The sequence below is a fragment of the Equus asinus genome, chromosome 13 (assembly GCF_041296235.1).
Source record: "Equus asinus isolate D_3611 breed Donkey chromosome 13, EquAss-T2T_v2, whole genome shotgun sequence".
NCBI lineage: Eukaryota > Metazoa > Chordata > Mammalia > Perissodactyla > Equidae > Equus > Equus asinus.
Genome location: NC_091802.1, coordinates 9,283,798 through 9,310,811, shown reverse-complemented (window position 1 = coordinate 9,310,811; position 27,014 = coordinate 9,283,798). Strand labels below are relative to the sequence as shown.

The 27,014-nt window shown below is 40.0% G+C and overlaps 1 protein-coding gene across 2 annotated transcripts; it reads right to left on the bottom strand.

Annotated features, from left to right (window-relative positions):
- Positions 1–812: 812 nt before the first annotated feature.
- On the bottom strand, positions 813–27,014 carry MYH2 (myosin heavy chain 2). 2 transcript variants are annotated; one of them, XM_014864149.3, is made up of 40 exons: positions 26,702–27,014; positions 26,442–26,484; positions 24,753–24,979; positions 24,518–24,661; positions 22,934–23,090; positions 21,792–21,819; positions 21,594–21,708; positions 21,415–21,507; positions 20,846–20,909; positions 20,622–20,720; positions 19,865–19,968; positions 19,194–19,332; positions 18,477–18,595; positions 18,239–18,388; positions 16,945–17,115; positions 16,510–16,819; positions 15,823–15,896; positions 14,923–15,010; positions 14,715–14,832; positions 13,478–13,601; positions 13,253–13,389; positions 11,369–11,624; positions 9,530–9,772; positions 9,262–9,438; positions 9,034–9,179; positions 8,864–8,954; positions 8,389–8,778; positions 7,373–7,499; positions 6,560–6,678; positions 6,222–6,418; positions 5,340–5,523; positions 5,097–5,262; positions 4,874–4,998; positions 4,397–4,705; positions 4,106–4,309; positions 3,454–3,579; positions 3,193–3,363; positions 3,005–3,109; positions 2,789–2,884; positions 813–1,099 (listed from the first exon to the last, which is right to left on the bottom strand). In XM_014864149.3, exons 3-40 carry the CDS (start codon positions 24,954–24,956, stop codon positions 947–949), a joined length of 5,823 nt encoding a protein of 1,940 aa, XP_014719635.3. In that variant the 5' UTR covers positions 24,957–24,979; positions 26,442–26,484; positions 26,702–27,014; the 3' UTR covers positions 813–946. The 2 variants fall into 2 exon arrangements, with proteins under 2 accessions (XP_014719635.3, XP_014719634.3); XM_014864148.3 differs by having other exon boundaries at positions 26,626–26,708.

Sequence of the window (27,014 nt, the reverse complement as noted above, 5' to 3'; positions counted from 1 at the left end):
CAGTTTGTCCTCTAGGAAAACTTCTCTGAGTAATTCAGATTGCTACCATATCTAGTTTTTGCACCAAACTCATAGTCATGGTTATGTGTATTGAATATACATTTAAATAATCTATTTTGAGCTTCATATTTTATTGACACTTTTAGTGATTTATTTTGGCTCTTTACGTGATTACACAGGAGGCCATAGAGTCCAGAAACATAGGCTAATAAACAGCTGATTGATGTGGCATTATGATATATAGAATGATATTCTCTTTGTCTCCAGACTTTATAGCCACCCTATAGCTTTCATTAGGGAGCAGGGTCACATCTCACTCTTTCATTGTCATACCCATTGCCCAATGCACGTACTGTGAATAGACCGCATATTGGTATTAATGATGAAAGTCATCATGCACTAATAATAATCGTTTGGATTTGTATTCCTGATAACACTTACTAAGCAAGGAGAATTAATGATGTGCGTCAGTCTGAATCCCGTATGTGAGAATATAGCTAGTGCCATCCTTTGCATAGACCTGAAAAATTAGGTTCATATTAGGAGAAGCAGAAGCTTTCTAAGCTCCTGCTTGAATCCAGTATTAGGGAAAGGTTAGAAAGAACTAAAAATAACTTCCAGATTTCTGTTCATCAGAACAGGCTTCCCTGATAAGCAGTAACTTTATAGTCTTAAAGTGGTGCTACAGACCTAAAATAGAAGTAAATACCTGACTACTTCTTAGTGGCAGGTTCAGTATGATTCTTGATAGCCTTGTCAAGCTTTGACATCAAGGAGAGAGAGAAAAGAAAAAAAAAAGACCAGTCTAAGGATATTGTTTGCAAAGTACCTTATGCTCTTTATTTCCTTTGCAGTAGGGTGGAATAGACAGTAATTACAGATAGAAATGACCAAAGACTTCACATTCTGTGCCTCTCTTCAGTCATTCCATAGCGTGAAGGCATGATCACTCTTCACTTATGATTTTTGTATGAACCTCCCGGCTCTTCACCCGCAGCTTGTTGACCTGGGACTCAGCAATGTCAGCCCGTTCCTCGGCCTCCTCCAGCTCATGCTGGAGCTTGCGGAATTTAGATAGATTTGTATTGGATTGTTCCTCCTGAGAATAAAAATGGAATTGTAAGGAACCCATGTTGCGCATCTTTCTAGACGCTGTAGGCCGAAGGGCATCTACAGAAAAGTTAAAATATTCAGCAGGAAACATTATTGTCTTATCACTTCCTGGATTTTTCTTATCATTGAAATTAACTTTATGATTTACTTGGGGCTTGGTGTTTCATAAATAATTGCACCCCTATTTTTGCAACCAAAACATATTAAAAGATATATGCCACAAGTAGAGCAAGAAAAAATGTAAGAGCCGAGAAGAAGTTAAGAATATTAAAGTTATGTTTGTTAATGCTTGCTATAAGATGATGACTGTTTGATCGGGTTAGATATTGTTTATCATATTAAGGATAAATTTCTTAATAGTTCCTTTAAATTGAAATGTGTTGAATTTTATCATACATTATTTTGGCACATTTCAGAACAAATACTTTATTCTTCTGCTTTGGATGTAATGATTCTATTGACAGATTCCCTAATATTAAGTAATCCTTACACTGCAGAAATTAAGCCGATTTAATCACTGATGGACAATCCTCTGAATAAAGTAAGGGTTTCAGCAACTTAGTAATTTATCTTTGCTGTAACTACACTCATGGGTAAAACTGCCTTTAGTTTTTCTCTCCTGTTCTCTCTTGGACTGGTTTTGGTATGAAGGTTATGCGAGCTTCTTAAAATGATTTGGAAAGATTTCTCTCTTTTCTCATGCTCTGGAACAGCTTACATAGCTTGGGGATTATCTGTTCCTTGAAATTTTGAAAGACCTGTCTCGACCTGAGTCCATTTGCAGAAGTAATTCTGAAATAAGTTATTCAGCCAACTTAGTAACTTATCCTATAAAAATCATCAATTACTTTAAGCTTTCAACTTTGTTGACAGATTTATATTTTACATTAAAAAAAATCCTCTACTTGTAAGATTTGTCCCCTTCCTCATTCTTAATCTTGTGAGTTTGTATTTTCTTTCTTGTTTTCCTTGATCAAGCTAATTATAAGTGTATCTATTTTATTAACTCACCAGGAATTAGTGGAAGCATCAAATTAGAAAATAGTATACTCTAATCCATCAATTTCTACCTTTATCTTTAACAGTACCTCTTCCTTTCATTATTTTATTATTTATAATTTCTTTTTTGGACTGTCAGTTTATTCATCTATTTTTATTTTTGATTCATAATGATAGCATATAAAGCAATGAATTGTCCTCCAAGCTTTGTAGCTTTGACTACATTCTATAGGTTTGTAGAAGTAACATCTTCCTTTAAATTTTATTTATAATGAATAATTATTCAGTAATTATGTTTTTTATTTCCAATTTAACCAAAAAGTCATTTAGGAAAGTAAGTATTTTTAGCATTTAAGCATTTGGGAATTTTTGTTTGTATTTTCTCATCACTTTGCAAGTTTAACACACTGTGACTAGAGAAGGTGCCCTGTAGTACTTCTACTTTGAAATTTTTTGAGCTTTCTTTGTGGATTGAAATTTTACTTTTAAAATCAAGCTATTAATAACACAAATAATAAGCAATAAGTACAAAAATGCACACATATGTTTAAGAAATACACAGTCTGTATAACGCAAATAGCTGATTACTACAAGGATTAGTAAATCTAATTATTTATTTATTAGCTTTTCTTAACAGAGGGGTTTCTCTCTTCCCTTCAATCTTAAGAATACTTACAGCCTCCTCAGCTTGTCGCTTGTAGGATTTCACTTTTGCCTGAAGTTTATCGACCAAATCCTGAAGCCTGAGAATATTTTTTCGATCTTCTTCTGTCTGAAAGATTATAAAAACCATAGGGCTTCACTTCAAAAGCACATGACTATTGTATCATTGCATGTGAGTGTTTCACATATATATGGAGGAGTGCTTAGCTGAACAAAACTAGTGCTGTACCTGGTAGGTGAGTTCCTTCACTCTCCTCTCATGTTTGCGCAGACCTTTGATAGCTTCAGCACTACGCTTTTGCTCACTCTCAACCTCCCCTTCCAGCTCACGCACCTGTGAATAAGTAGGCTCTTAAGAACTTTGATCCAATAAGGCATTGGGAGCAAATGGGAATAGAAAGATATTGAAATACCTACCCTGGCCTCCAGTTTCTGGATCTGCTTCTTCCCACCCTTCAGGGCCAGCTGCTCAGCCTCATCCAGACGCTGCTGCAGGTCCTTCACCGTCTGCTCCAGGTTCTTCTTCATCCGCTCCAGGTGGGCGCTGGTGTCCTGCTCCTTCTTCAGCTCCTCAGCCATCATGGCTGCCTAATTCACAGTAAAACAAGATCAGTTGAGGGATCTGAGATAGCACATCAAGATTCAAGTTTGACCACCACTGCGTTGCCCTCTGCTCACATCTGTGATGGCCTTCTTGGCCTTCTCTTCTGCATTGCGAGCTTCCTGGAGAATGTCCTCCATCTCTCCCTGCAGTTGGGAAATGTCTGTCTCCAGCTTCTTCTTGGTGTTGATCAGGCTGGTGTTCTGTTTAAAAATAAGTTACAAATTTTTTTTATTGTGGTACCAAAGTACTTAGTGGTAGCCATTTTTTGAAAAAAATTTCAGATAAAAATTTGCAAGTCAAATGCCATACCATATTATTCTGTTATGCAGTACAATTAAGTAAAATAGAAATGTTATGGAATATTTGGCATCTTCAAGTACATAGTTCATAATTGGACCAAATATCTCTATAATTTTATAACTGCCATTTACAAGGATAAAATTATAACAGGTGTTCAAACATTCCATTTCTTTACAATAGAAATGTCACTATTGATAATGAGGATCAATAAAGATATTGGCACAAAAGAATATGGGCAGCTTTGGAATATTTTAGGAAGTGAATCAATAATAATTTATGCAAAATAAAATAGCAAAAGATTTCTCAATAATACAGTGAAAATTTGCTAGAAGTATAAAACCTGTCTGTTATATGAAAAATTCAAGCTTATATTTTCTGGGACGTATAGGCATTTACTGAAGGTGATTTCTTTGTGCTGAATCTCACCTGGGTGTGCAGGAGCTGGACGCGCTCACTGGCATCCAGGAGCTCCTGTTCTGCGATTTTCCTGCTCCTCTCGGTCTGCTCCAGAGTGGCCCGCAGCTCCTCGATCTCGGCCTGCAGCAGGTTGGCTCTGCGCTCCACCATGGCCAGCTGCTCCTTCAGGTCCTCCTGGCCCCGGAGAGCATCATCCAGGTGCAGCTGGGTGTCCTGTGGAATGAACAATCATTGAGACACCCCGTTCTCAGGGCTGCAGTCACCCCAGCCACCCTGGGACCATCTCTTGAACCCATTTACCTTGAGGATGCCTTGAGTGTTCCTGTAGTTCCTCAGGGCCTCTGCAGCCATGCGGTTGGCGTGGTTCAGCTGGATTTCCATTTCATTGAGGTCTCCCTCCATCTTCTTCTTGATCCTGATGGCATCATTCCTGCTCCTGATCTCAGCATCCAGCATGGTCTGCATCGTCTCCACAACTCTGACATGGTTTCTCTTCAGCTGGTCAATTTCCTCATCCTTTTCAGCAATTTTCCTATCAATTTCAGACTTGACTTGGTTCAACTCCAGCTGGATGCGCAGGATCTTTCCCTCTTCATGTTCAAGAGATGCCTTAAGGACAGCAAGAGGTCACATTAGCAGGGAATGGAGGCATTTGGAAGTTTTTCTGCACTTTCCCTTTCACTAATTTTGTGCTGTTTATCTTATTAGTCAATCTATGTGGATGGGCCTCATTCTTTTCTGAATTTATTTGTTTATAATGTATAATTTGACCAGTACCTCTGCTTCCTCTAAAGCAGCCTGCAGTTCAGACTTTTCTTGTTCCACTTGTTTCTTTATTTTCTCCAGTTCATGGATACGTTTCCCTCCTTCTGCAATCTGCTCCGTGAGGTCAGAAATCTCCTCTGTTGTTTGGGTAAAAGACAGATAGAGATTTGCTCAGAGAACATAAGAGAAAGGTTCCTTGAGAGCATGAATGTTACTGAAAGTAAAAGGGACTCACGCTGTAAGTTTTTGTTCTCTCGTTTCAAAGTTTCTAGCTGGTCCAAGGATTCCTCGTAGGCATTCTTCATCTTGAACAGCTCGGTGCCAAGAGAACGGGCCTCCTTCTGGGAGGCCTCAAGCTCAGCATGGGTTTCCTCATACTTCTGTTTCCATTCTGCCAGGATCTGAAAAACCAAGAGTGGTTATCCGCTGTAAAGGGTAGAGGAAGACAGTAGAGAGCGGAGGCTGCTACAGAAGTTACCTTATCGAAGTTCCTTTGCTTTTTGTCCAGGGCTGCACAGGCAGCGTTGGTTCTCTCAACATCCAGCATGAGGTCCTCGACCTCATTCTGTAACCGCTGCTTGGTCTTCTCAAGGGATGCACATTTGGCATTGACGGCTTCTACGTGTTCCTCAGCAGCCTGCAGCCGCTGGGCCAGCTTCTTCCTGGAAGATTATATGTTTGTAGAGAGAAGTGAACCAAAACAAGGATTATGAACTATTACCACACTGAAAAGTATTGGAAACTTCAAAATACTATCCATTCATTCATTCAGCAAATGTTGATGAGCTCCTTTTATGAACCAGACATGGCTATGAACAGGACGAAACAGGGCCCTGCCTCATGAAGCTTCCAAACAGGTGAGAGAGAGAAACAATAAGCAAGTGAGAAAATGCATAATAACATATTGCGGATGTAAGTGCAATGAAGAAAAATAAAATGGAGTGAGGTGTGGGCAACTACTCTAGATATTCAGGGAAGGCCTTTCTCAGGAGGTAAACATTGGAGTCAAGATCTAAAAGAAGTCAGAGAGTGAGCTAGAGGGAGATCTGGGGGACAGTATTCCAGACGAGGGGCCAGCGAGTACAAAACCCTGAAGCAGGAGTAAGCTTGGTGCGCTTGACAAACAGCAATAAGCTCTAATTAGCTGGATAATCGTTGGTTATTCTTCGTAACAAGATTTTCAGCTAGGAGGGCGGGGATCATGTGCACTTTATTCATGTCTTATTCTCGGGACTGATAGTGCCTGCCGAATAGAAGTGAATTAATGTTTTTGGGCTAATTCACTGAACCTTCAAAGGCTGTATCTTTCTGATTCAATGTGCAAAGTTTTCTGCACGTTCTCTCATCTCTCTGCACATACTTGGCCTCCTCCAGCTCCTCCGTGCGCTGGATGGCGTCCGTCTCGTACTTGGTCCTCCACTGGGCAACCTCGCTGTTGGCCTTGGACAGCGCCCTCTGCAGCTCGGCCTTGGATTCCTGCTCCTCCTCATACTGTTCCCGCAGCAGGTCACAGTCGTGGCGGGAGGACTGCAGGGCGTGGGCCAGGGCGTTCTTGGCCTGTGGAGATAGTTACACCTTCATTTTACTGGATACTTCAATGTTTAATTCTTCCGTTTCAAGACTCTTTAAAAGTTGGTGTAGTGGACTCCAATTAGGGTCAGGTCGTGGGAAAAAAATGAGTTTTATAGTAACAGTTACCTTTATCTCCTCTTCAAGTTGTCTCTTTAATTCCTCAATCTGCTGAGTAAATGCTTGTTTGCCCCTTGATAACTGAGACACCAGAGCTTCTTTTTCATCTAGTTGACGTGAAAATTCACCTGATAGGCAAAAGAAATAGCAGCATTTTTTTAAAGTTAAGGAAAAACTTTGCAAGCCCCTATTAGAAATAAATTTCAACTCTTAACATCTCTCCCCCCAATTGAGGGCTCAGATGATTGAATTCTCTATTAATATCTTCATGCTTAATGTCAAATTTCTGATTTTTATGGTGAAATTATATATTAATCTGAATGAATAAATACAGCTTACATTCTTTTTGTTTTCTCCATAACTAATTCTTTCAGAGTTGTATGATATTGTGCAAAACCTGAGGAGTGTCAAAGAAGGGAGCGACAGTGGTTAATGCTACCTAGTCCCAGTTTCATAAAACTTGTGAGAGAATGGCTTGCCCACTGCCCTCTTCAGGAATTTGGTTCACTCTGGCATGGATGAAAAGAAGCTTGGTCTAGAGCAGAAGCCCTGGACCCATGCTGGTGTGACTCCTAATCCAAGCATCCCCTCAGTGTGGCCAACTACTCAAGGGCTCTCTGGAGTAGAGCTTGATCCGGTCCTATTGAAGTCTTTATCTCCAACGTTGTGCCCAAGTGACCTTGCAAGTAGGTTGAGAGTCTGAGCTGTTTAGTAAATCAGACGTGTCCTCAGTGACTTTTTAGTAGGCTCTCTCATCACAAATCACTTGTTTTGAACCACATCATCTCCACTCTTAGGCACCATAAAAGAGGAGAGAGGTACCAGCTTCCGTCTGCAAGCGTCCCCTCTGGGCTGTCAGGTCATTGATCAGTCGCTGCTGCTCCTCTTCCTTCGATTTCAGCTCACTCACTTGGTCCTCCAGTGTGCGGCACATTTTCTCCAGGTTTCCCTACATGAGAAAAAGTGAAAGAAGTCAATGAAGACGTTTTAATCTAATTTTGCTATAGCTACAATTTCTTCTCAAACAAAAAATTTATTTTGACATATAAAATCAAATTCTCATATATAATATGTATATATTTAGAAATTTTTTTATATTTATGATTACTGTTCTAAGTTGAAAATACTGTACATTGGGATTTAAAAAAAGCTAATTGCGGGGCCGTCCCCGGGGCCGAGTGGTTAAGTTCGTGGGCTCTGCTTCAGCAGCCCAGGGTTTCCCTGGTTTGGATCCTGGGCGTGGACATGGCACCACTCATCAAGCCATGCTGGGGCAGCATTCCACATGCTACAACCAGAAGGACCCACAACTAAAAATATACAACTATGTACTGGGATGCTTTGGGGAGAAAAAGGAAAAATAAAATCTTTAAAAAAAAAAAAAGCTAATCGTGGAGCTCTATTCAATATTAATAAAAAAATTTAAAGATTATGTTCTGAATTTAAGATTTTCTAAGAAGTGTATAGTACATTTCCTAAAAGGATGTTCATAAATACTTCATTGCTTTTATGTACAAAGAAACACTGCTGATTGGATAATTGAGAATATTGGAGAGCTGTTTTCTCCAAATGGAGACCGCGAGAACACAGATGACTTATGTTCAAAAGCTGGTTCTGTCATTCATTAATGGGGTGATGGGGCTGATGTGCTTAACTTCTTTGAATTTCAATTTCTTCATACGTTAAGTGGAAATAATACAAGTACTAATATCTTTCTTGCTTACCTCTTGGATTACTGCAAAGAACAAATGACATACTGTGTGTAAAGTACCCTGTGCGAACTATGATGTGTACGTAAAAGATTATTGTTGTTGATAATTTCCCAGACTCTCTAGTACCTTGGCTTTAGAGACTGTTTCTACATTACTAGCCAGGTCGTCGATCTCCATCTTCATTTCGCTCTTCTCCTTCTCCAGTTTCTGCTTGACTCTCTGCAGGTTGTCTATCTGCTCCCCGAGCTCGGCCACACTGTCCGCGTGCTTCTTCCGCAGAGCGGCCGCAGTGGCTTCATGCTGCAGGGTGGCCTCCTCCAGGTCCCTGCGCATTTTCTGGAACTCAGCCTCCCGCTTCTTGTTCATCTCAATCTGGGCTGAAGTCGCCCCACCGGCTTCTTCGAGCCTCTCGCTGATCTCCTCCAGTTCCCGGGAGAGGTCGGAGCGCTGCTTCTCTGCTTTGGCCCGGGAGGCGCGCTCTGCCTCGATTTCCTCCTCCAGCTCCTCGATGCGGGCCTGGAGTAGCGACAAGCACAAACTTAGCTTCTTTATGTCATAGCTGTGCCTCTTTTGAGCTAGACTAATGGACATATGAACTTACTTGCAACTCTTTTATCTTCTTCTGCAGTTGAATGCCAAGTGCTTGCTCATCTTCAATCTTGCTTTGCAGATTGCCAATTTCAAACTCTTTCCTTTTTGAAAAGTAGCAAAAGATAACAGTTGAGTCCATATCCACCATTGGAATCAAGTTCATAAGCAATTCATACTTACTTTTTGAGCTTTTCATCAAGTTGTTGTTTTTCATTTTCAATGTCCATTATGGACTCTTGGGCCAACTTGAGGTCACCTTCAAGTTTCCTCTTAGCCCTTTCTAGGTCCATGCGAAGTTTCTTTTCTTGCTCCAAAGACCCTTCAAGCTAAATATAAATAACGTTGAGTCAAAAGGAATGCTTGCCTTCCTTTTGTAGAAGATAATTTCCTTGATAATCCTAGACTTACATCATCCACTTGCTGCTCTAGCTTGGTTTTAGCTTTGGTCAGAGTGTTGACTTTGTCCTCTTCTGCCTGCAGGTCATCCAGGGTCTGCTGGTGGGCCTCTTGGAGGGCCTTCTTCTCCTTGGTCAGCTTAGCGATGGTTTCGTCCAGGCCTGCCATCTCCTCTGTGAGGTTTTTCACCTTGGAAAATTAAGAAGAAATGGTCTCTGCAATAAAGCAGCTTCACTGGATGGCAGAACCTCTATATGATGGAGCAGATTATGATTCATACCTTATTTTCTGTGGCATGTTTCTCCTTTTCAACCTTGGCCAGTGTCAGCTCAAGGTCATCAATGTCCTTCTTGAGCTCTGAGCATTCGTCCTCCAGTTTCCTCTTCTTGGCCGTCAGCTCAGCGTTGATCTCTTCCTCATCCTCTGCTCTCTCAGTCACCTCCTTGATTTTGGCCTCCAGCTGGATTTTGGTTTTAATCAGCTGGTCACATCTTTCCTCTGCATCAGCCAAGCCTTCAGCTTCCTTGAGTTGGAAACAAAATCAAAATTGGGAAGAAAGAATGAAATATTGCACAATGATCATGGTGTAAATCTCTGCTGTTGGTTCTTTGGATTTAAGCTGTTATGAACCACCTACTATGTGCAATGCAGGATACTCCACATTGTGGGAAAACCAAAATGTGTCAGATATTGTCTTGTTCCTTTAGAAAGGTATATTCTACAGTAGATTAAAAGGTCTATCCCCCAAATCTACCATTAATTCAGAAAGCAATTAGTGACATAAGAGATCAGAGAAGTTGTATCAGAGATGGTTACATGAATGAAACGGCATTTGAGTTGGGCTTGAGAGTCGGGTAGGGTTGGGTCTTGTAGAAATCAGTTTATTTGGGGAAGGAGCAGGAGGAGAGAAGGCACGCCAGCAGGAGAAATTCAGGGTGCAGCTGCTACTGAACTGTTTCTCTTTGTAGTACTGGCAGATGATCCTGGTTATGATGCTCTAAATTCAAGTTGAGGCATAAAATAATCAAGAAATTCCTGGCGAACTGCTATGTTTCCGATTAAGATGGTTGGGGCTGGGCAGGAAAGGAGAGGGAAATTGATATATACATTCGTCAGCGAGCCTCCCTATGAGCCTTTGAACACATAAAGACATAAAATGTGCTGCATACAGTCAGGTAGCGGATAGAGTGGTGAAGGACAGATTCTAAGTAATGCTCTATGAACAACAAGTGAGAATTCAGGATAGATTTGAGGGTGTGGGACAGAAAAACAGCTCTTTTTTCTTCTGTAATCTAGAAGAGGGAAGTTTTACACTACCCAAACTTGACAGAAAAGACCAATCTTAATCAACGGGAAAAATACATATATGATTTTGTGAAGAGTAAATTATACCACCAATTCAATTCACTCCAAATGGAAGACAGCCTTATAAATTATATTTCAGAGCTGATGGAAGCAGTTCTAAAATGATTGTTCAGGAGCAGCGAGCAGGGAGCAAGCTGGATGGAAGAAGAGGGAGTTGGAGGCAGGCAGAGCAACTTAGGTGCTGATGCAGCACTCCTGGTGTGCTGTGATGGGGCGCTGACTATGGAGATAGATTGGAGAGTGTGAATCTGAGTTTTGGAGATCAATAACAAATGATAACTCAATAAAATTTGGTGTAGAATACTGCCATTTGTCAGCTTTACATATTGTGATTTAAGACCCATGGATGTCTAGAAGTTCAAGGAAATTTCAGAGACAAAAAATCACCCTCTCCATGCTGTCCTCCCTTTACTGTTTTATATGGGATACTTTCATGTTAAAATTCACCTTTGAGGACTATCTTTAAAGGGAAAAGAAGTCATAAATCCTAGAGTTTGATGAAATTGTGTAGAAAGGAAGACAACAGTCAGTTCTACCTCAGTGCCCTGGTCCTGGTGTGTGTTGGGGATTGGTTGAGGGAGATTTATTGGGTGATTAAGGAATACATGGACTTTATTAGTACCATCAGAGTTCTTTAACCTTCTCCCTCCAGTGAGTGTCTTCCACACTGACTACCCAACTCACTGGCGCTAGTGGCCAGAGTTCTAGCACTTGCATCCTGGTTAGCAGTACCCAGGATGACTCCACTACTTACAGACTGAACTTGGAGCTGCAAGTCGTTTTTTTCTTTCAACAGTGAGACCATCTTTTCTTCCAGTTCCTTCCTTTTTGCCTCTGACTTGGCGAGTTCGTCTTTGGTTTTCTGAAACTCCTCCTTCATGGTGGCCATCTCCTTCTCAGTCTCCGCACTCTTGAGGAGCGGCTTGATCCTGAAGAACAGTTTCATCCAGGGCCAGTGCTTGACGTTCATGAAGGCTCGGATGTTGTACTGGATACAGAAGATGGACTCCCTGAAATTTAATTTGTGCAAATTAGATATTGTGCAGACCATGTAGTGAGATGAAAGCTTGGCAATGAGAGTTGGAGTTCTTTCACACCCCACTGTGTTCCTCAGCTACTTTCAAAAGTACGATGAAAGAAGTAATATCTTCAGATGATGGTCAAGGACTTGTTAACCACTCATTTTTCTACATCACTGCTTCTCAAGCTTTAGTGTGCAAAGGAATGATCTGAAGGGCTTGTTTAAATACTGGTTCCTGAATTCTATCCCCAGAGCTTCGGATTCAGAAGATCTGAGGTGGGGCCTAAAAATTTGCATTTATAACTGATGGTGCAGGTCCAAGGAATATTCTTTGAGAAGTACTGCTCTACCTCAATGCTTCTGAGACTTTCCCGTTAGAACAAAGCTGAGCGCAGTGAAGGGGGACTGGTCCTTGAGAGATGTGACGCGTAGGATAAAGGGATTCACTGAAAATTCAGAATTTCTTTCAAAATCTCTGATTGTATATTTTAATGTTGTATGAATTTTGCATTCTGCTCTGGAATATCATCACATTTGTTTTAATGTAAATTCTTTTAAAAAATTAATTTCCCTTGGGGCCAGCCCTGTGGCCGAGTGGTTAAGTTCGCGCGCTCCGCTGCAGGCGGCCCAGTGTTTCGTCGGTTCAAATCCTGGGCGCGGACATGGCACTGCTCATCAAGCCATGCTGAGGCGGCGTCCCACATGCCACAACTAGAAGGACCCACAACTAAGAACATACAACTATGTACGGGGGGCTTTGGGGAGAAAAAGGAAAAAAATAAAATCTTTAAAAAAAAATTAATTTCCCTTGTATACAGGCAATTAAATACCCATATATACATATGTATATAATGGGTCGTGACCAAACATTATTTTTTAATAAAATAGAATACAATAGAAAATATTACATTAACTACAGTTACAGAAATAAAATTTGTTTCATGTAAATTCTATATTTACACACGTACACATGTATTTTGGATGCAGAGATGACAATATAAAATGCATTTCTGACTATGGGTCTCGTTCATATGCATCATGCAGTTTGAGATGGCTGGCTCTTTAGTCTTAGGACTCTGTCCCTGCATCGAATTAGATCACTAGAAAGCTATATACTTTGGTGACATTGTATTGACTCACTGAAAAAAAATCTTTCACAGATAAATGCCCCTAATATTTTAAATCATAGTAGTTTGATAATAGAAATAATCAGATGAAAAAAGTTTTTTCTAGAGCTTGTATACAACCACTGTTGAAAATAGTCTGCTATGCAGCTCAGTGTATCTTATTTAATGATCTACCCAATAAATTCACATTAGAACCAAGTGCTAGGGCAAAATTCTGTTTCTGCTTACTTACTGGTATATTTTCTCTTGTTAGATAAAAACTACACACACTTTATGCTTCTCTTTCTTTTACCTGAATGCTCAGGATGTATTCTGTGGTGATGACACCTATTTTAAGTTTTCTGGGACATTTATATCCCCACTTCAGTAGGGGACTCTTATTCATTCCTTCTTTCTTTGGGGGCCATATCATATCGGAGTAACTGTAAGCCATCTCAAATGTATTTCTGAAGAAGGAAGATGTGAATAAATAAACAATAAGTTTTTATACCTTCTCTCCACCATCTTCTGGTACTCTACTCTTGCCAAGAACCCTCTGCACCTGGCCTGGGTTCGGGTAATTATCTGGGCCAGCTTGTCATCTCGCATCTCCTCTAGGAGCCCCAGGAGACCAGCTTTGAAGAAGACCTTTGTGTGGGCAGAGTTGCAGGTCAGAAACTTGACATGAACTTCAAAGGGACAGGAAGAGCATCAGGTAGGTTTTAGAGACTGTTACCTTGGTGTGACCGAACTTGTACTGGGTGTGGTCAATGTCGATGGATGCAAGGAGCTTCTCAGAAGCCTTCTTGCTATCGATGAATTGTCCTTCAGGGATAGCACTTGCATTTAATACCTTGTATCTATTAAAGTAAGTATAGGTTTTTAAAACTTGGTTTACCGATGACACTAATAGTAGTTAGACATGAAATGACCCATTAAAAAATTAGAGCTTTTAAAACAATTATTTTTTGTTCACAGGAAGGACATTCTATACATGGATGGTCAATCTAGTATCAACTATCTATTTTTATTCCATTTTACCTTCCTGCATAGTTGCAACTTTCCTTTTTGCCTCATCAGACCTTGTTCTCAAGAAAGGATTCTATAATCTTGTTCACATTAAGGTGTAGATGGTCAGTAAAATGTAACGTTACACTTGCTAAATGCATTTGGTTTATAGGATCCTGAGTCCAAGAAAGCAGAATTTTATTGAGCATCTGGTAAGAGCTAAACTTTAGGAGTGAGGAACTGTCCCAATCACCTGAAATAAAACGTATGGGTGCTTTGAGTCTTGAGCACTGGAGTTCTCTGTCAACTCCACCAGACCCAGACTTAGGAGAGACAAGCTCCCTGCAGCTGCCATCCAGCCCCTTGTCCCCTTTACATCTTGTTTGATTCTCAAGATGGATTTATCTAGGGAGGAGAAAGGGGAGCTGAAGAGCTGTTTGGACATGGTTCTGGGAAACATTGGGAAGCTAGAGTGTGAAAGAAAAAGATGAAGATGTGAAAGAAGTGACATGAAATGACTTATTGGTAGTTATACTTGCGTGGGAGAGTTCCTCACTCAGCCACTTAATAACTATGTGACTTTGGGCAAGTAGTTTAATCTCTTTGAGCCTCAGCTTATTCATCTATAAAATGAAGTATTGGTAGTACTTACCTCTACTGAGTTTTTGTAAGGGTTAAGTGAGATAATCTAAACATATTAAGCACTCAAAAATGGCAGTTCTCATAATGATTGAAGTTAATATATACACTTATGAGCTAAGCCAGGAGCTTGATATATCCAATGAATGGTCTTCAGAGTGCTTAATATGTGGTATAGCTATATTTTAAAGGTGTTTTGAGGCTTATAATTTTTTATTTTTTGTGGAAAATTAAAAATAACAAATAGAGGCATATTTTTCACTAAATTGTTTTCTTGTACTAAATATATTTATACTTAAGATACACCATAATTAGGAGAGTCTGACCTCTGTTTGAAGTCTGCGTAAAGGATCCTGCTTGGGAATCCCTTCCTGCAGATGCGGATGCCTTCCAGCACACCATTGCACCTCAGCTGGTGCAGGACAAGTTCATGCTCCATGGCCCCTAAAATAATACATATTTATTTCACTGCAGAGTTTTGTAAAAAGGAGGTATAGCGGTCATGCTTTCAGCTGCCAGTCTAGAACTTCTTACCAGGAGTTTTTGTTTCATTGGGGATGATACACCGCACAAAATGAGGATGGGTACTCCTCAGGTTGGTCATCAGCTTGTTCAGATTCTCCTGTAAAATCAGGAAAAGTCCTATCTCAGACTTTAGACATGGTTAAGGAGCATTTAGTGATGTCCATAGCAGAGCTGACATATATAGCAGAGCACATAGCCAGTAATGGACCATTTTTACTTAAGTTAACACCTTGATAGGCTTCTCCTGAGATGCAGTTTCCTCCTCAGTACCTTTTTCTCCACTTAAGTTGCCAGGAGTTACAAGTGTAAAGCAGCCTGACATGTGATTCCTTTCATGTATACAAGCACCCTCCTTTTTCCTACCCTGGTCCCTGGCCACGCAGGTATATTTACAAAGTTATTGCCTTCCCACACTACACGGTCACACTTTCTTCTAGTAAACTCCATGGTTCTCCAATAAGGAAATTCAAGCCTGCACCACATTTAGATTTTTTTCTCATAAATATAGCTCCCCTTTTCCAACTCTATCAACTTTTAGGGAATAAAGATTATCTATCAGGGAAACAATCCTACTGGTTATAATTGAGAATTGATTGGATTAAAGAACAAGGATACCATATTAGGTTCCTTGTGGGTTAGCTGTTAGATTTTCGTTGGTCTTGCTGATGATTTAGTCTCTCTGAGTACATGTCATTGCTTATTTTAAAATATTCTTGATTATTTGGCTTAGCATGAAAGATGAACTAATAATTCCTGAGTTATTGAAAGCTCTTCTCTCCAAAGCTAGATTAACAGAAGTCATTAGTTAGTGTTAGCCGTTTCCTAATCGACTGTGGAAAGAAGACCCTGTGCTTTAAATAACAAATTTCCAGAGTAACTGGGGAGTGTCAACAACAGTTTCTTCCTTACCCTGAAAAGGGCAGACACGGTCTGGAAAGAAGAACCCTTCTTCTTACCACCTTTCTTGACACCTCCACCTGCCTCTGGAGAAAGAATAAGAAAAGGTGTCATCCAAATATAGTTTTGAATCAACAGGGCTATTTCTTGCCCATTTTCTAATTTTTCTAAACAACTAGAGCGTTTTTGACACTACTGGCCTCTCTGTTTGAGTTTGAATGAATCTTATCTGTCAACTAAGTTTGCATTCACTTTTCTGTGTTTTCTTTCTCCATTTGGAAATGAAGTGAAAGGCATTCACTTCACCCTGTAGAGATGGACTCCTCAAAATTAGGACATCTGGGGACACAATAACTTTAAAACATCAGTAGAAGCTAGAATCGAGAGGCAGAAGTTTCTCACTATATTGACTCAGTATCCAGCAGATGTGGAGGAAGAAGCAGAAGAGAATCATAGAAGCCAAGGCTTTTCATTGGTTGAAATCCTGATGGTTCCTCTCTGACCCTTTGTAATAGGGCTTTTGTCAGTGCTGGAGTGAGCCACAAATGTATACTTACAATGCAGCCTACTTTCTCAAAACTTGGAGGCATCAGGGGTTTGGCCTTGCAACCCTTCTGCCAGGGCTGTGAGATCACCAGCCTCAATCTGACATCACATTTTGTAACACCTAGAGAAAGTGTTGGTTTTTTTGAGCATTACCTGCATCAGCAGTTTGAGCCCCAGAGAAGAGCAAAGCCAGAGTCTTCACTGAAGACTTCTGGTACAGCCCGACCACAGTCTCATTCAGGGGGTCCTTGTTCTTGTCAAGCCAGCCAGTAATGTTGTAGTCCACAACACCGGCGTAGTGAATCAGGGAGAAGTGGGCCTCAGCTTTGCCCTTGACAACCTTGGGCTTCTGGAAATTGCTGGACTTTCCAAGATGCTGTTCATACAGCTTGTTCTTGAAGGAGGTGTCTGTGGCCTTGGGGAACATGCACTCCTCTTCCAGGATGGAGAAGATGCCCATAGGCTAAAAGCAGACCACAACGCAGTTACAATTCTCTTTAAACTTTTTTTTCTGTATATAGAATTAAACTAAGATGCAATGAATTCTTTAGTTTTCACAAAACGTGGTCTCTGAAATGCAACACAGACCTTCTCGATGAGCTCAATGCAGGCAGCCAGGTCCATGCCAAAGTCGATGAACGTCCACTCGATGCCCTCCTTCTTGTACTCCTCCTGCTCCAGCACGAACATGTGGTGGTTGAAAAACTGTTGCAGTTTCTCGTTGGTGAAGTTGATGCACAGCTGCTCCAGGCTGTTGAACTAAATAAATAGATGTGTTTACTTTTCTCTTTAGCAAATTGAGCATTTTTAAATATAGGATTTTTAATTTAAAAATGTGTGTCAATTAGCCTTTAGATTAAAGATGTCAACATCATTGGGGACCTGTGAAATCTACTGCTTTCTCTGCTGCATTTTATACAAAACCCTAAATCATTAAAATACTCTTTTCCTGCACTTGCTTATGTTTACTCAGGTATTTTTCTGAGTTCCTACTTAATCCTTCTGTATTTATTCCCATCGTCTTCTGCATTTTCTGTTTTCTCATTTAGGAGCTAATTTGCAACCTGTTAGAAGCTGGCTGGGAGGAGTTGTGCGTTGTATGAAAGTCCTCATGGTCAGTATTGCAGGTGAGCAATAACTGCCACCCTTGTTCTTCCTTAATGTGAAATGAGAGAAAATCGATCCAGCAAATATTATGTACTGTATGTTAACATGTCCTTGCATTTTTTTAAAACAGCCAAAATGTTAACATTAGCTAGATATAAATAGCAGAATTAATGTGGAATCCTTTCCCTTGATTTTCTGTATTTTCTGCAATGCCCAAGTTTTGCTTTTATAATTAGAAAGAAAAATATAAACTTCTTAAAAACTATAGACAGGAAAAATGTATTTCATAATTAAATATGAATTTTTATCCCATGATACTGCGTTGAGAACCAAGTTAATTGCAGTTAATGCTGACTCTAAATTACTCACCTTTTCTCAGCTCTTATTATTTGCCTAAGTGTTTCTGAATGATTTTTCTACCATGTATTCAGAGCATATTATGTGTGGCACAGGTTTACGTTGATATTTTTATGTTGACTTCATTTTGCATTGTGGGATTTTTAGACACCCCCCTGCCCCCACTAGACCAAGCTAATTCCTAATTCCCTTTGGATCATGTAGCAAGTTGAAGAGTCCTCATTAAGTGCCTTATTTCTCATATAAGTGGAATTGCCACTACAATAATTGATTAGTAGCTGCCCAATCGCTCTCTTTTAAGTCTTAACGTAACTTTTTGACAGTGGTAAGAAAAGGTCATAATATTCACAAATGTCTTCTTATTGGTATTTTCATTGCCTTATTGTAAAATCCCCTTACCAACCAGCTATCAACTCACATCAAAGATCTCAAAGCCAGCGATGTCCAAGACCCCGATGAAGTACTGCCTGGGCTGCTTGGTGTCCAGCTGCTGGTTGATGCGGGCGACCATCCAGAGGAACATCTTATCGTAGACGGCTTTGGCCAGGGCACCCACCGCATTGGTCACCTTGAAAGGCAAACATATATCCATTGAGGTTATTGAAGGGCTGTGAAATGCTTGCATCTCTGGCGGTGAATTTGAATTATGCACCTACCTGCTCTACAGTCTGGCCTTTGGTGACGAACTCATTGCCGACCTTGACCCTGGGGTAGCAGAGGGCTTTGAGCAGGTCAGCAGAGTTCAGACCCTGGAGATAGGCTGCCTTGTCAGCAACTGAAAGGAAGAAAAGATAGAACAATGTTATTATGGCCCAAAGCAACCCACTTCCTCAAAAAAATTTTTTTTAAGTTACAGGCATTTTGTGCAGTGCTTCAAGGATATCTTTTTGAGTATTTGCTTGCCATTTTTTCCACAAAGTTCAAGACCTTGATTATGGGTAGCGTGCCCTAAAGAACTCCAGAAATTACAGGGAACATCTATCTAATACCCATGCTTCGCATATGGTAATATGTTATCTAGGTGTACTTTAAAACTCAATTCTTAAAAATGAGTTTGTCTTCCTAGGAAAACTCAAGGGTAGCAAGTTAAAAATGTGATTTCCAAGCCAGATAGAAAAGGACAATTTCTGTATGACTCCTCTCATATGTGGAATTTAAACACGTAGACAAAGAGAACAGATTAGTGGTTATCAGGGGAAAGGCAGGGTGGGGAATGGGCACAAAGGGTGAAGTGGTGCACCTACAATATGACTGACAAACAATAATGTACAACTGAAATTTCACAAGGTTGTAAACTATCATAATATCAATAAAAAGTTAAAAAAATTTGATTTCCAACAAACATGAAATCATGTGGATGACTCAGTTGGTACCTTCAGTGCCATCTGGCTCTGCCTGCTCCTCACGCTGCTTTTGCTTGAATTTCAGATTCCCATAATGCATTACAGCCCCCGTGAGCTTGTAAATGGAGACCTTTTCATCATTAGTAAAGCCCAAAATGTCAATAGCACTCTGCCAATATAAACAATAGGATAACTGTTAGGTTATGATCCACACATTTACTATTTATAATTCACAGTCTGATTCCTGGCTTATTGATCAAACTGAGGAAACTACCAGTACTCATGGGGGCAAGGAACTCTTTAGAATGGGTGTCTTGGGGGTTGATCAACCAAAGGCCATGACAGAGCATTAGAATTACAGGTGCATACCCTCTGAAGATAAAAGAAGTAAGCTCAAGATAGAGAATGGGGATAGGAAACTTAAAGAACTTGTTATTTTGAGAGGTGGTATGGGTCTAATGCAAGTAGATTATTTAAAATGGTTTAGGTAAATTCAGAAATGATAGATCTTTAAAAGACTATTAAGGGAAAGTAAAATGTTGTAGGGGCACATCTTAATCTTTTCACTTGACTCCAGGTGGCATATCTATGCTCATCCTTGAATCCTCTTTTGCTGTTTCTACTAGAAACTGAATGTTTACCTGAAGGGATCATTGCTCCAACTCAACATAATCATTCTAATTTTCTTGTGTTCAACTTACATCCGTGGCTATCAATTCTTCCTGATCATCAATGCTGGCCACACTGATCTCCCCTTGACTGACGTATGGGTAATCATATGGGTTGGTGGTGATCAGAAGCATTTCTAAGTACATGGAACAGAGCAAAGGTAAGCAGAATTATCCTCTTCATTAAGGCAAGAGATTTCTAGACAAATTCTGAGGCACCATTTGATGCCAAAGAAGATAGTCACATACTTGGAAAAGTTATGTCTGTAAGGGTAATCAGTACAGTGTTGACTATTTAAAATCCAAAATTGGAAACAGCCTAAATATTCTTAAAAGGGTTTGGTTAAATAAATTACGCTTATCTCTAGAATGCAACATTATGCAACCATTAGAAATAATAATGTGGAGCTATATTTGTTGACATGGAAAAAATCATGATACATTATTGCTCAATGAAAAAAGTAGATTACTGAAGAGCATGTAACTATAATTCCAGTTATTGTATGTATGTATGTATATGTAAAGATATATGTACGGAAAATGACTAGAATGATATTCATCCCAGAGTTAATAGTGGTTATTTCATAGTGATAGGATTTGGAGGTGTTATTTTCAGTTTTCTTTTTGAATTTTGATGCACACACACAAATTTTTACCAAACTTACAAAGCTCTTTTCAAAATTAAGATGATACATAAAACTGACAAAATTCAGTCATGAAATACTAGGTTGGATCATGCAGTGTTGGTGCTGATGCAGTAATTCTGAAGAGGAATTATGACATTTCTTACCAATTAGTTCTGGTTTCCTGTTTGATGTGATCTGATAGAAAATATGATAGCTCCTTTCAGCCTTAAGCTGGAAAGTAACTCTAGACTTCTCTAACAGATCTGGAAGGAAACAAATAACAAACAGGAAAAATGTAAAAATTCATGTGAGATGCAAATCTTACTTTTGGTCAATTTTATAGGTCATAAGAAACAGAAATGATTACAAAGGATGTCCAAGCACTTACATGTTTCAATATCAGCAGAAGCCAGTTTTCCTGTAGTGCCAAAGTGGATTCTAATGAATTTACCCTTGAAAGGAAAGCTAATATTACTGCTTTGTTTTTAAATTATAAATTATATTAAATCTTTGAGAAAGTCAAAACACTTGAATTGCTAATGTTTTAATATTGAATCAATTCAGAGACTATTTGTATCAGGTAGAAAAAGCTGTAGCTCCTATTTTGTACATAAAAGAATTTTATCTTTGCTTTAGAAACTGTGAACAATTGTAGGTATAAGAATGAACTCGGAAATAGGGTCACGTATCTTTTTAGACAGGACCTGGATCCATGTTATTACATGCTCAGAGGAAAAGGAAAGAACTATGATGTAGTATAATGTGAACGAAAAAGATTCGGAGAATGTGTTCACAAACATCCCATAAATTTTGACCAGTGAACAGCGTCCACAACAGTGTCCAAGAGACTTACAAAGCGAGAGGAGTTGTCATTCCTCACAGATTGAAATAATAATTCAGGCCTGCTTTCCCAGGCATTAAGGGCTGAGAAAACACCTCTGTGACCGAGAGACTTACAAAGCGAGAGGAGTTATCATTCCTCACGGTCTTGGCGTTGCCAAAGGCCTCCAGTAGGGGGTTGGCACTGATGATCTGATCTTCCAGAGTCCCCTGCAAAGGCAAGAGCAGACCTCACATCTGGGCTCGGGAGCTTCTTCCCTGAGAGCCCAGAGTCAGGCCATGGCAGTCAGACCCACCTGCATTTTGCCGGAAGTAGGTTCCTCCTTCTTCTTCTCCCCAGTAACTGCAATTGTTGCAAAGTACTGGATGACACGCTTGGTGTTCACAGTCTTCCCGGCACCAGATTCTCCACTGCCAAATGAAAACTAAGTCAGATGAGGTCCCAAAGCTGGCAACGATCCCAGCCATGAGAAGAAAGCATAAAAGCTACTTACGTGATCAGGATTGACTGATTCTCTCGGTCTACAAGAGAGAGATTATAGATATTTAATACTGTTCTCTTATGTATTTGTAAATGGTAAGTAAAGTCAAATGGAATGAACTTAGCACTTTTCAGCAATCCCTAGGGCTTTGTGGGCCCTAGGCCTACCACCTTCTCCATTACCCTTCTCTCTTACTCCCTATGGCTGCCTCCCCCACCACCCCTGACTTTAGCATATATGCAACCATTTAAACAGGACACTGCAAGGAAGCACCAGGCTTTTTCTTTTTATATTTTACCACTAAATAAATATCAAAAGTGGATTTGAATCTTCAGTTGGATTTAGATGGCAACTTAAGTTAGTGCCATATTTCTTGGAGGTATAAGAAGTAATGAAAAGTAGGCAGTGCACATATTTTCCCTGTGTGAGAAGAAGTAAATATAGTAAGGTGGTAGCTTTGGAAGTAATCATGGCTTTAATCATATTTTTAGGGAGAAGTAAAGGTTTGCTTGGGTGTTTTACTCTCTCTCAAGAACACTTCTCGAAGCCCTTTCCCCAAGGTGCCGAGGTACCTTAGATTGGTCAAGCTGAGACCATGTTCTAGGAAGAAGATTCATGGTATAACTGTTTTAATACCAGATACTAGTTAAAATCTGGAGTGTGTTCAGGTTGGTTCTGGGCAGGGCAAGAGCATTTCTGCCGTCCTTAATAGAGTCATTCATTGATCAGAATGTCTGATACTGAGGATAAGGCCACAGAAGCAAATTTTACTCTTCTGTTTTTTGCCTTTTGGTAAAGGAAACATAGTTTGTGTGTATGATTGTGTGTGTATGGATGTGTGCATGTGTACACATATATGTCGATATGCTTATAGTTCTGCTCAAGCTTATTTAGTTTCTGAGTCATCAAAAGTAAATTATCTAACTATGACCAATCTCTGTTGACTTTTAAAAGTTTAAGAGATCATTAGCAATTATGTAATAGGAGGGATTGCAAGTCGTCTTTTACACTCTCTCCTTCTTGGACCTTCTCACTCACAAATATACCAGTCTCAACTAAAGGAGACCATCTCAAAGAGTGCATTGAGATGGTTAGAGTCTCTTTCTCCTATGGTTCTACTCTAAAAAGATGCACATGTAAAGCATTCAACTCACCAGTCAGCATGAACTGATAGGCGTTGTCAGAGATGGAGAAGATGTGGGGCGGGGCCTCCTGGCGCTTTTTGCCTCGGTAGGCCGTCACCACCTCGGGGTTATACACCGGCAGCCACTTGTAGGGGTTGACGGTGACACAGAAGAGGCCCGAGTAGGTCTGTGCAAGGGAATAAGAAAGAATAACTGCCCGAGTACTTTTCCTTTTCTTTGTGCAATTCACTTATTAAGTGAATTTTAACTAAAAGGAACACTAATTTAAGTAAATATATTTCTTTAAGGCATCAGCATGAAAACTAGTTGGAAGTTTCAACAATGAGATAGCAAAATCCTTGAGGGAAGGGATCACAGTTTAGACTTATTATTCCTCTTGGGATTTGTCACAGTGATTTTCACACAGCAGGAGCTCTAAAAGTTGGTTTTTTTTTTTTTTTTGTATATGTAGTATAAGACATTTTACTGTATTTTAGGAAATAAACATCTATTTCCATTGTAGCATTAAGATAGTTCGAATTCATGAAAACATAAATTTGGACACAACGTAAGTGCCCAACAATATGAAGGTAGTTAGGTGAATTATGGTTGATCTTCTTAAGACAATCTGATGCAGGCATTTAAAAGGTAAACATGCAAGTATGCAGCAAAACCAGGGACATATTTGCAAAATACATTCAGTTATAAAGAAACAGAACACAAAATGATGTAAATACGTTATGATTACAATAGGGGGATTTTCAAAATCTTTGACAACCGGTCTAGGACAAGCACCAACCAATCAGAGTGGATGCTGACTCTAAACACCAGCTACCTTGTGCAGGTGTTGTCTAGCTGAATATCAACACTGGCTAAACTACACAAAAATATCAATGTAATGTAGTACATTCCATTAGAAACTATTTCCTGAGTGTGTATTCTGTGCCAGACCTTTGTGAGGCACTAGAAGTGAAACATAAATGAGACGATGTTCCTTGAGAAGCTCCCATTCTATGTAGGAGGCAGACATGTAAATGAATGATGGTGGAAAAACATGGTCAGTGTTACTGCAGGGACTGAAACATTAGAACAGAACATCCAACTCTGCCTGGGGAAGTTGGAAAGGTTTCATCAAAGAGGTGGCATTCACATAGAAAGGACCAGAACATACAGATACCAATTGCTGTTATTTTGGAAGGGTGAAAATGAGTGGAATTAGGTCTTTAAAAACATTATTTTTAAGTGTTAAAAAATAAGTTTATCTTTTCCCTATGGGTGAATCTGCAGCTGGAATTGAGTGGGGGAGATGTAGGCATTGTAGGCATGTGGTTGAGACAGAAGTAGTAGCTGCTTCAGTGTTTGTTCAAGGGATCTGTGGCAAACCCAGTCCATGTGGACAATGGCCTTGACTGGCTTTGGATGAGAAGACAAAGGATGAAGTGCTGGCTGTTGGGTTGTGCCTTACAATAGCAATAGTGAACCTTTTCACTAGTTACACTACTAGTGAAAGCAAAATGGGTCACTACTTGTGACCCTTTTATAGGACAGTGAAGCAGTGGGCTGGCAGGGTCCATGGTGATGAGGATAAGGACCACTTTAGTGGGAGGCACTCACGTAGATCATCCAGGCTGCATAACGCTCTTTGAGGTTGTACAGCACAGCAGGCTCATGCAGGTGAGTCATCATGGCCATGTCCTCGATCTTGTCATATTTGGGAGGGTTCATGGGGAAGACTTGGTCTTCTTTCACTGTCAGAGTCTGGTAAACAAGAAAGATAACTTTATGTCAATTGAGTGACCAAACCAAAAAAAATCAATAAAATGTGGTCGGCTCCTGGAACTCTACTTACCGCCCCTGCATCGGTTTTCACCGTCACTTTCCCCCCTTCTCTGCTCTGGATAGTCCCTTTGACAAAGGATTCCTTGGGCTCCGCCACAAAGACAGATGTCTTGGCGTCAAAGGGCCTATTCTGGGCCTCAATGCGCTCCTTTTCAGACTTTCGGAGGTAGGGAGCAGCCTCCCCAAATATAGCCATTTCTTGGTCTGAACTCATGGCTGCTGCTGAACTCAGAGGTCCTAAAGGAGATGAAACATTTCACACTAGAGCTTCTGGACTGTCATGTATATCAATAAATCTCCATATTGATGATATTTCATGGGTCTAGTTGGAAATTCCTCTGGGCAGGTCCGCTGTACACTATGCTAGAGTTGTTAAAACAAACATAATCACAGGGACTCAAGTGCATTGGGAGTTACTGTACCCAGCATTATACTTGGCACCTTACATCCATTATGTTCTTTTATCCTCCAAGACTGGCATTCTAACAGGGAGGTGGGTTGTAGTCTCAGCATGCTGCTAAGGAGCTTGTGACCTTGGCTAAGGCACTTCATCTTTTTGAGCCTCAATGTCTTCATCTTTGGAATAAGGATTACAACATCTGTCTTTCTTAATTCACAACCCACGAGATATAGTGAAGATACTTTGAAAAAAAGTTAGAATGATAAATGAGGAAGCAATTTGAAATAGTTTAAGCTACGATTTAGATATAAAACGTAATTTATTATAATGTAGCCAAATTCCATTTCTAGCCATATAATGTGAGAGAACTTTATTTCCTTCTTTAGATGTTCAGCCAGAAGTGCTCATGTTTAGTGGATTTTTTAGGATTATAATTTTGTTTAGCTTTTCTTTAGTTGGGTGCTTAGTAGAGTTTCCCTATCATAATTTCTTTGTGTGTTAAATCCGGTTAATCAGTTTAACTGAGTTAAACTAATTGAGGAGAAAAGCCATAGCTAACGTTATCCTCATCCTTCTACACTGAAGGGCTCCCTTAGCTGTTCCAAATTTCCTTCTGCAGAATGCAGCTTCGGATTACTCCATTCTGTTATCTGCAGGTTGCCAGTGGTACCAGTAGAATGAAAGGCTTGGCAAAAGATGCTACTGCAATCATTACATGATCAAATTACTTGAAACTCATTTTAATCAGCTATCCACTAGTCTGTCTCTTTAGAAATGCAGTGTGTGGTAGTGGGGCAGGTTAATACCTTTATTATAGATGGAACAAAAATTTCACAGTGTTTTGGTTCATACAACACTCAGTATTGGGTAAGGTAACTTATTTTTTAAGGTTTTTTGAAGAAGTTTAAAGGAAGCATTTTCCTAGGTACTTCTTTTCTTGTTTGTTAGCTATCATGTTTACTAAATGAATTCTAACAGTAGGATACATTTTTATCAAATTTGAGATTTTTAACAAGGGAATCTGAGTGCAGGTTTTTTCCTACAGAAGTGAAATGGCACTCGATTAACCACTATTCTCTTGCTGCAATGTCACCCTACAATGCTTGAGTCCTAACTCTGGATATGTGCATTGTCCTCAAAGGCAAGCCCTTCCTCTCTCTCTCCAGCACCTTTCCTGAAGAACAGTCGTTAAGGTATTTACTGAGACAAGCACTTTCTCAAAGGTTGCTAAGTGACATCTCAGATCCATCTCAGAGGCTCTCGCATTCTCCTCCAGGGACTGGTTAGTCCAAATCTTACCTTGTTAGCAAGCGAGGAGATGTACCCTGGAAGTGAGACAGTTCTGTGAAAGAAAAGGAAAAGCACTGGGTTTAGTTAACCAAAACCAAAACAAAACAATCCCGTTTGCGGCCTTACTTGCTATTGTAAATAGAAGGTAAGGAAAGTCCGGGTGTAAAACATGCACACTCGGAAAGGGCAGTACCAGAACCAGCAGCTGCAGCCGACGCCGGGCAGTGCAGCCAGTGTCCCTCTTGAAGTCCAGTCCTGTCCCCACTTACCTTGGAGCTTTTTAAAGAAGGACGAGTCAGCCTCATTCCAAGGGCTCTTTTATATGGATAGCTATGGAAACAATGCAGCTGCCTCTTCTTTCTTAAGTCAAAAGGAATTGTTTGGCAAAAAAAGTCTTGGCAATCTTGCGTCCCCGCATAATTCTCATTCATATTAAGAATGGTTGGATATAATTAGAAATATTTTTCTTATTGAGTATGTGGATAAATCTCCTATGGATAATTTGAGAAGATGATATGAAAGGAAAGTTCAGCCTGGTGGATAAAGGCGGTGGCTGGGCAGCCAGAATACCTGGCTTCTCTC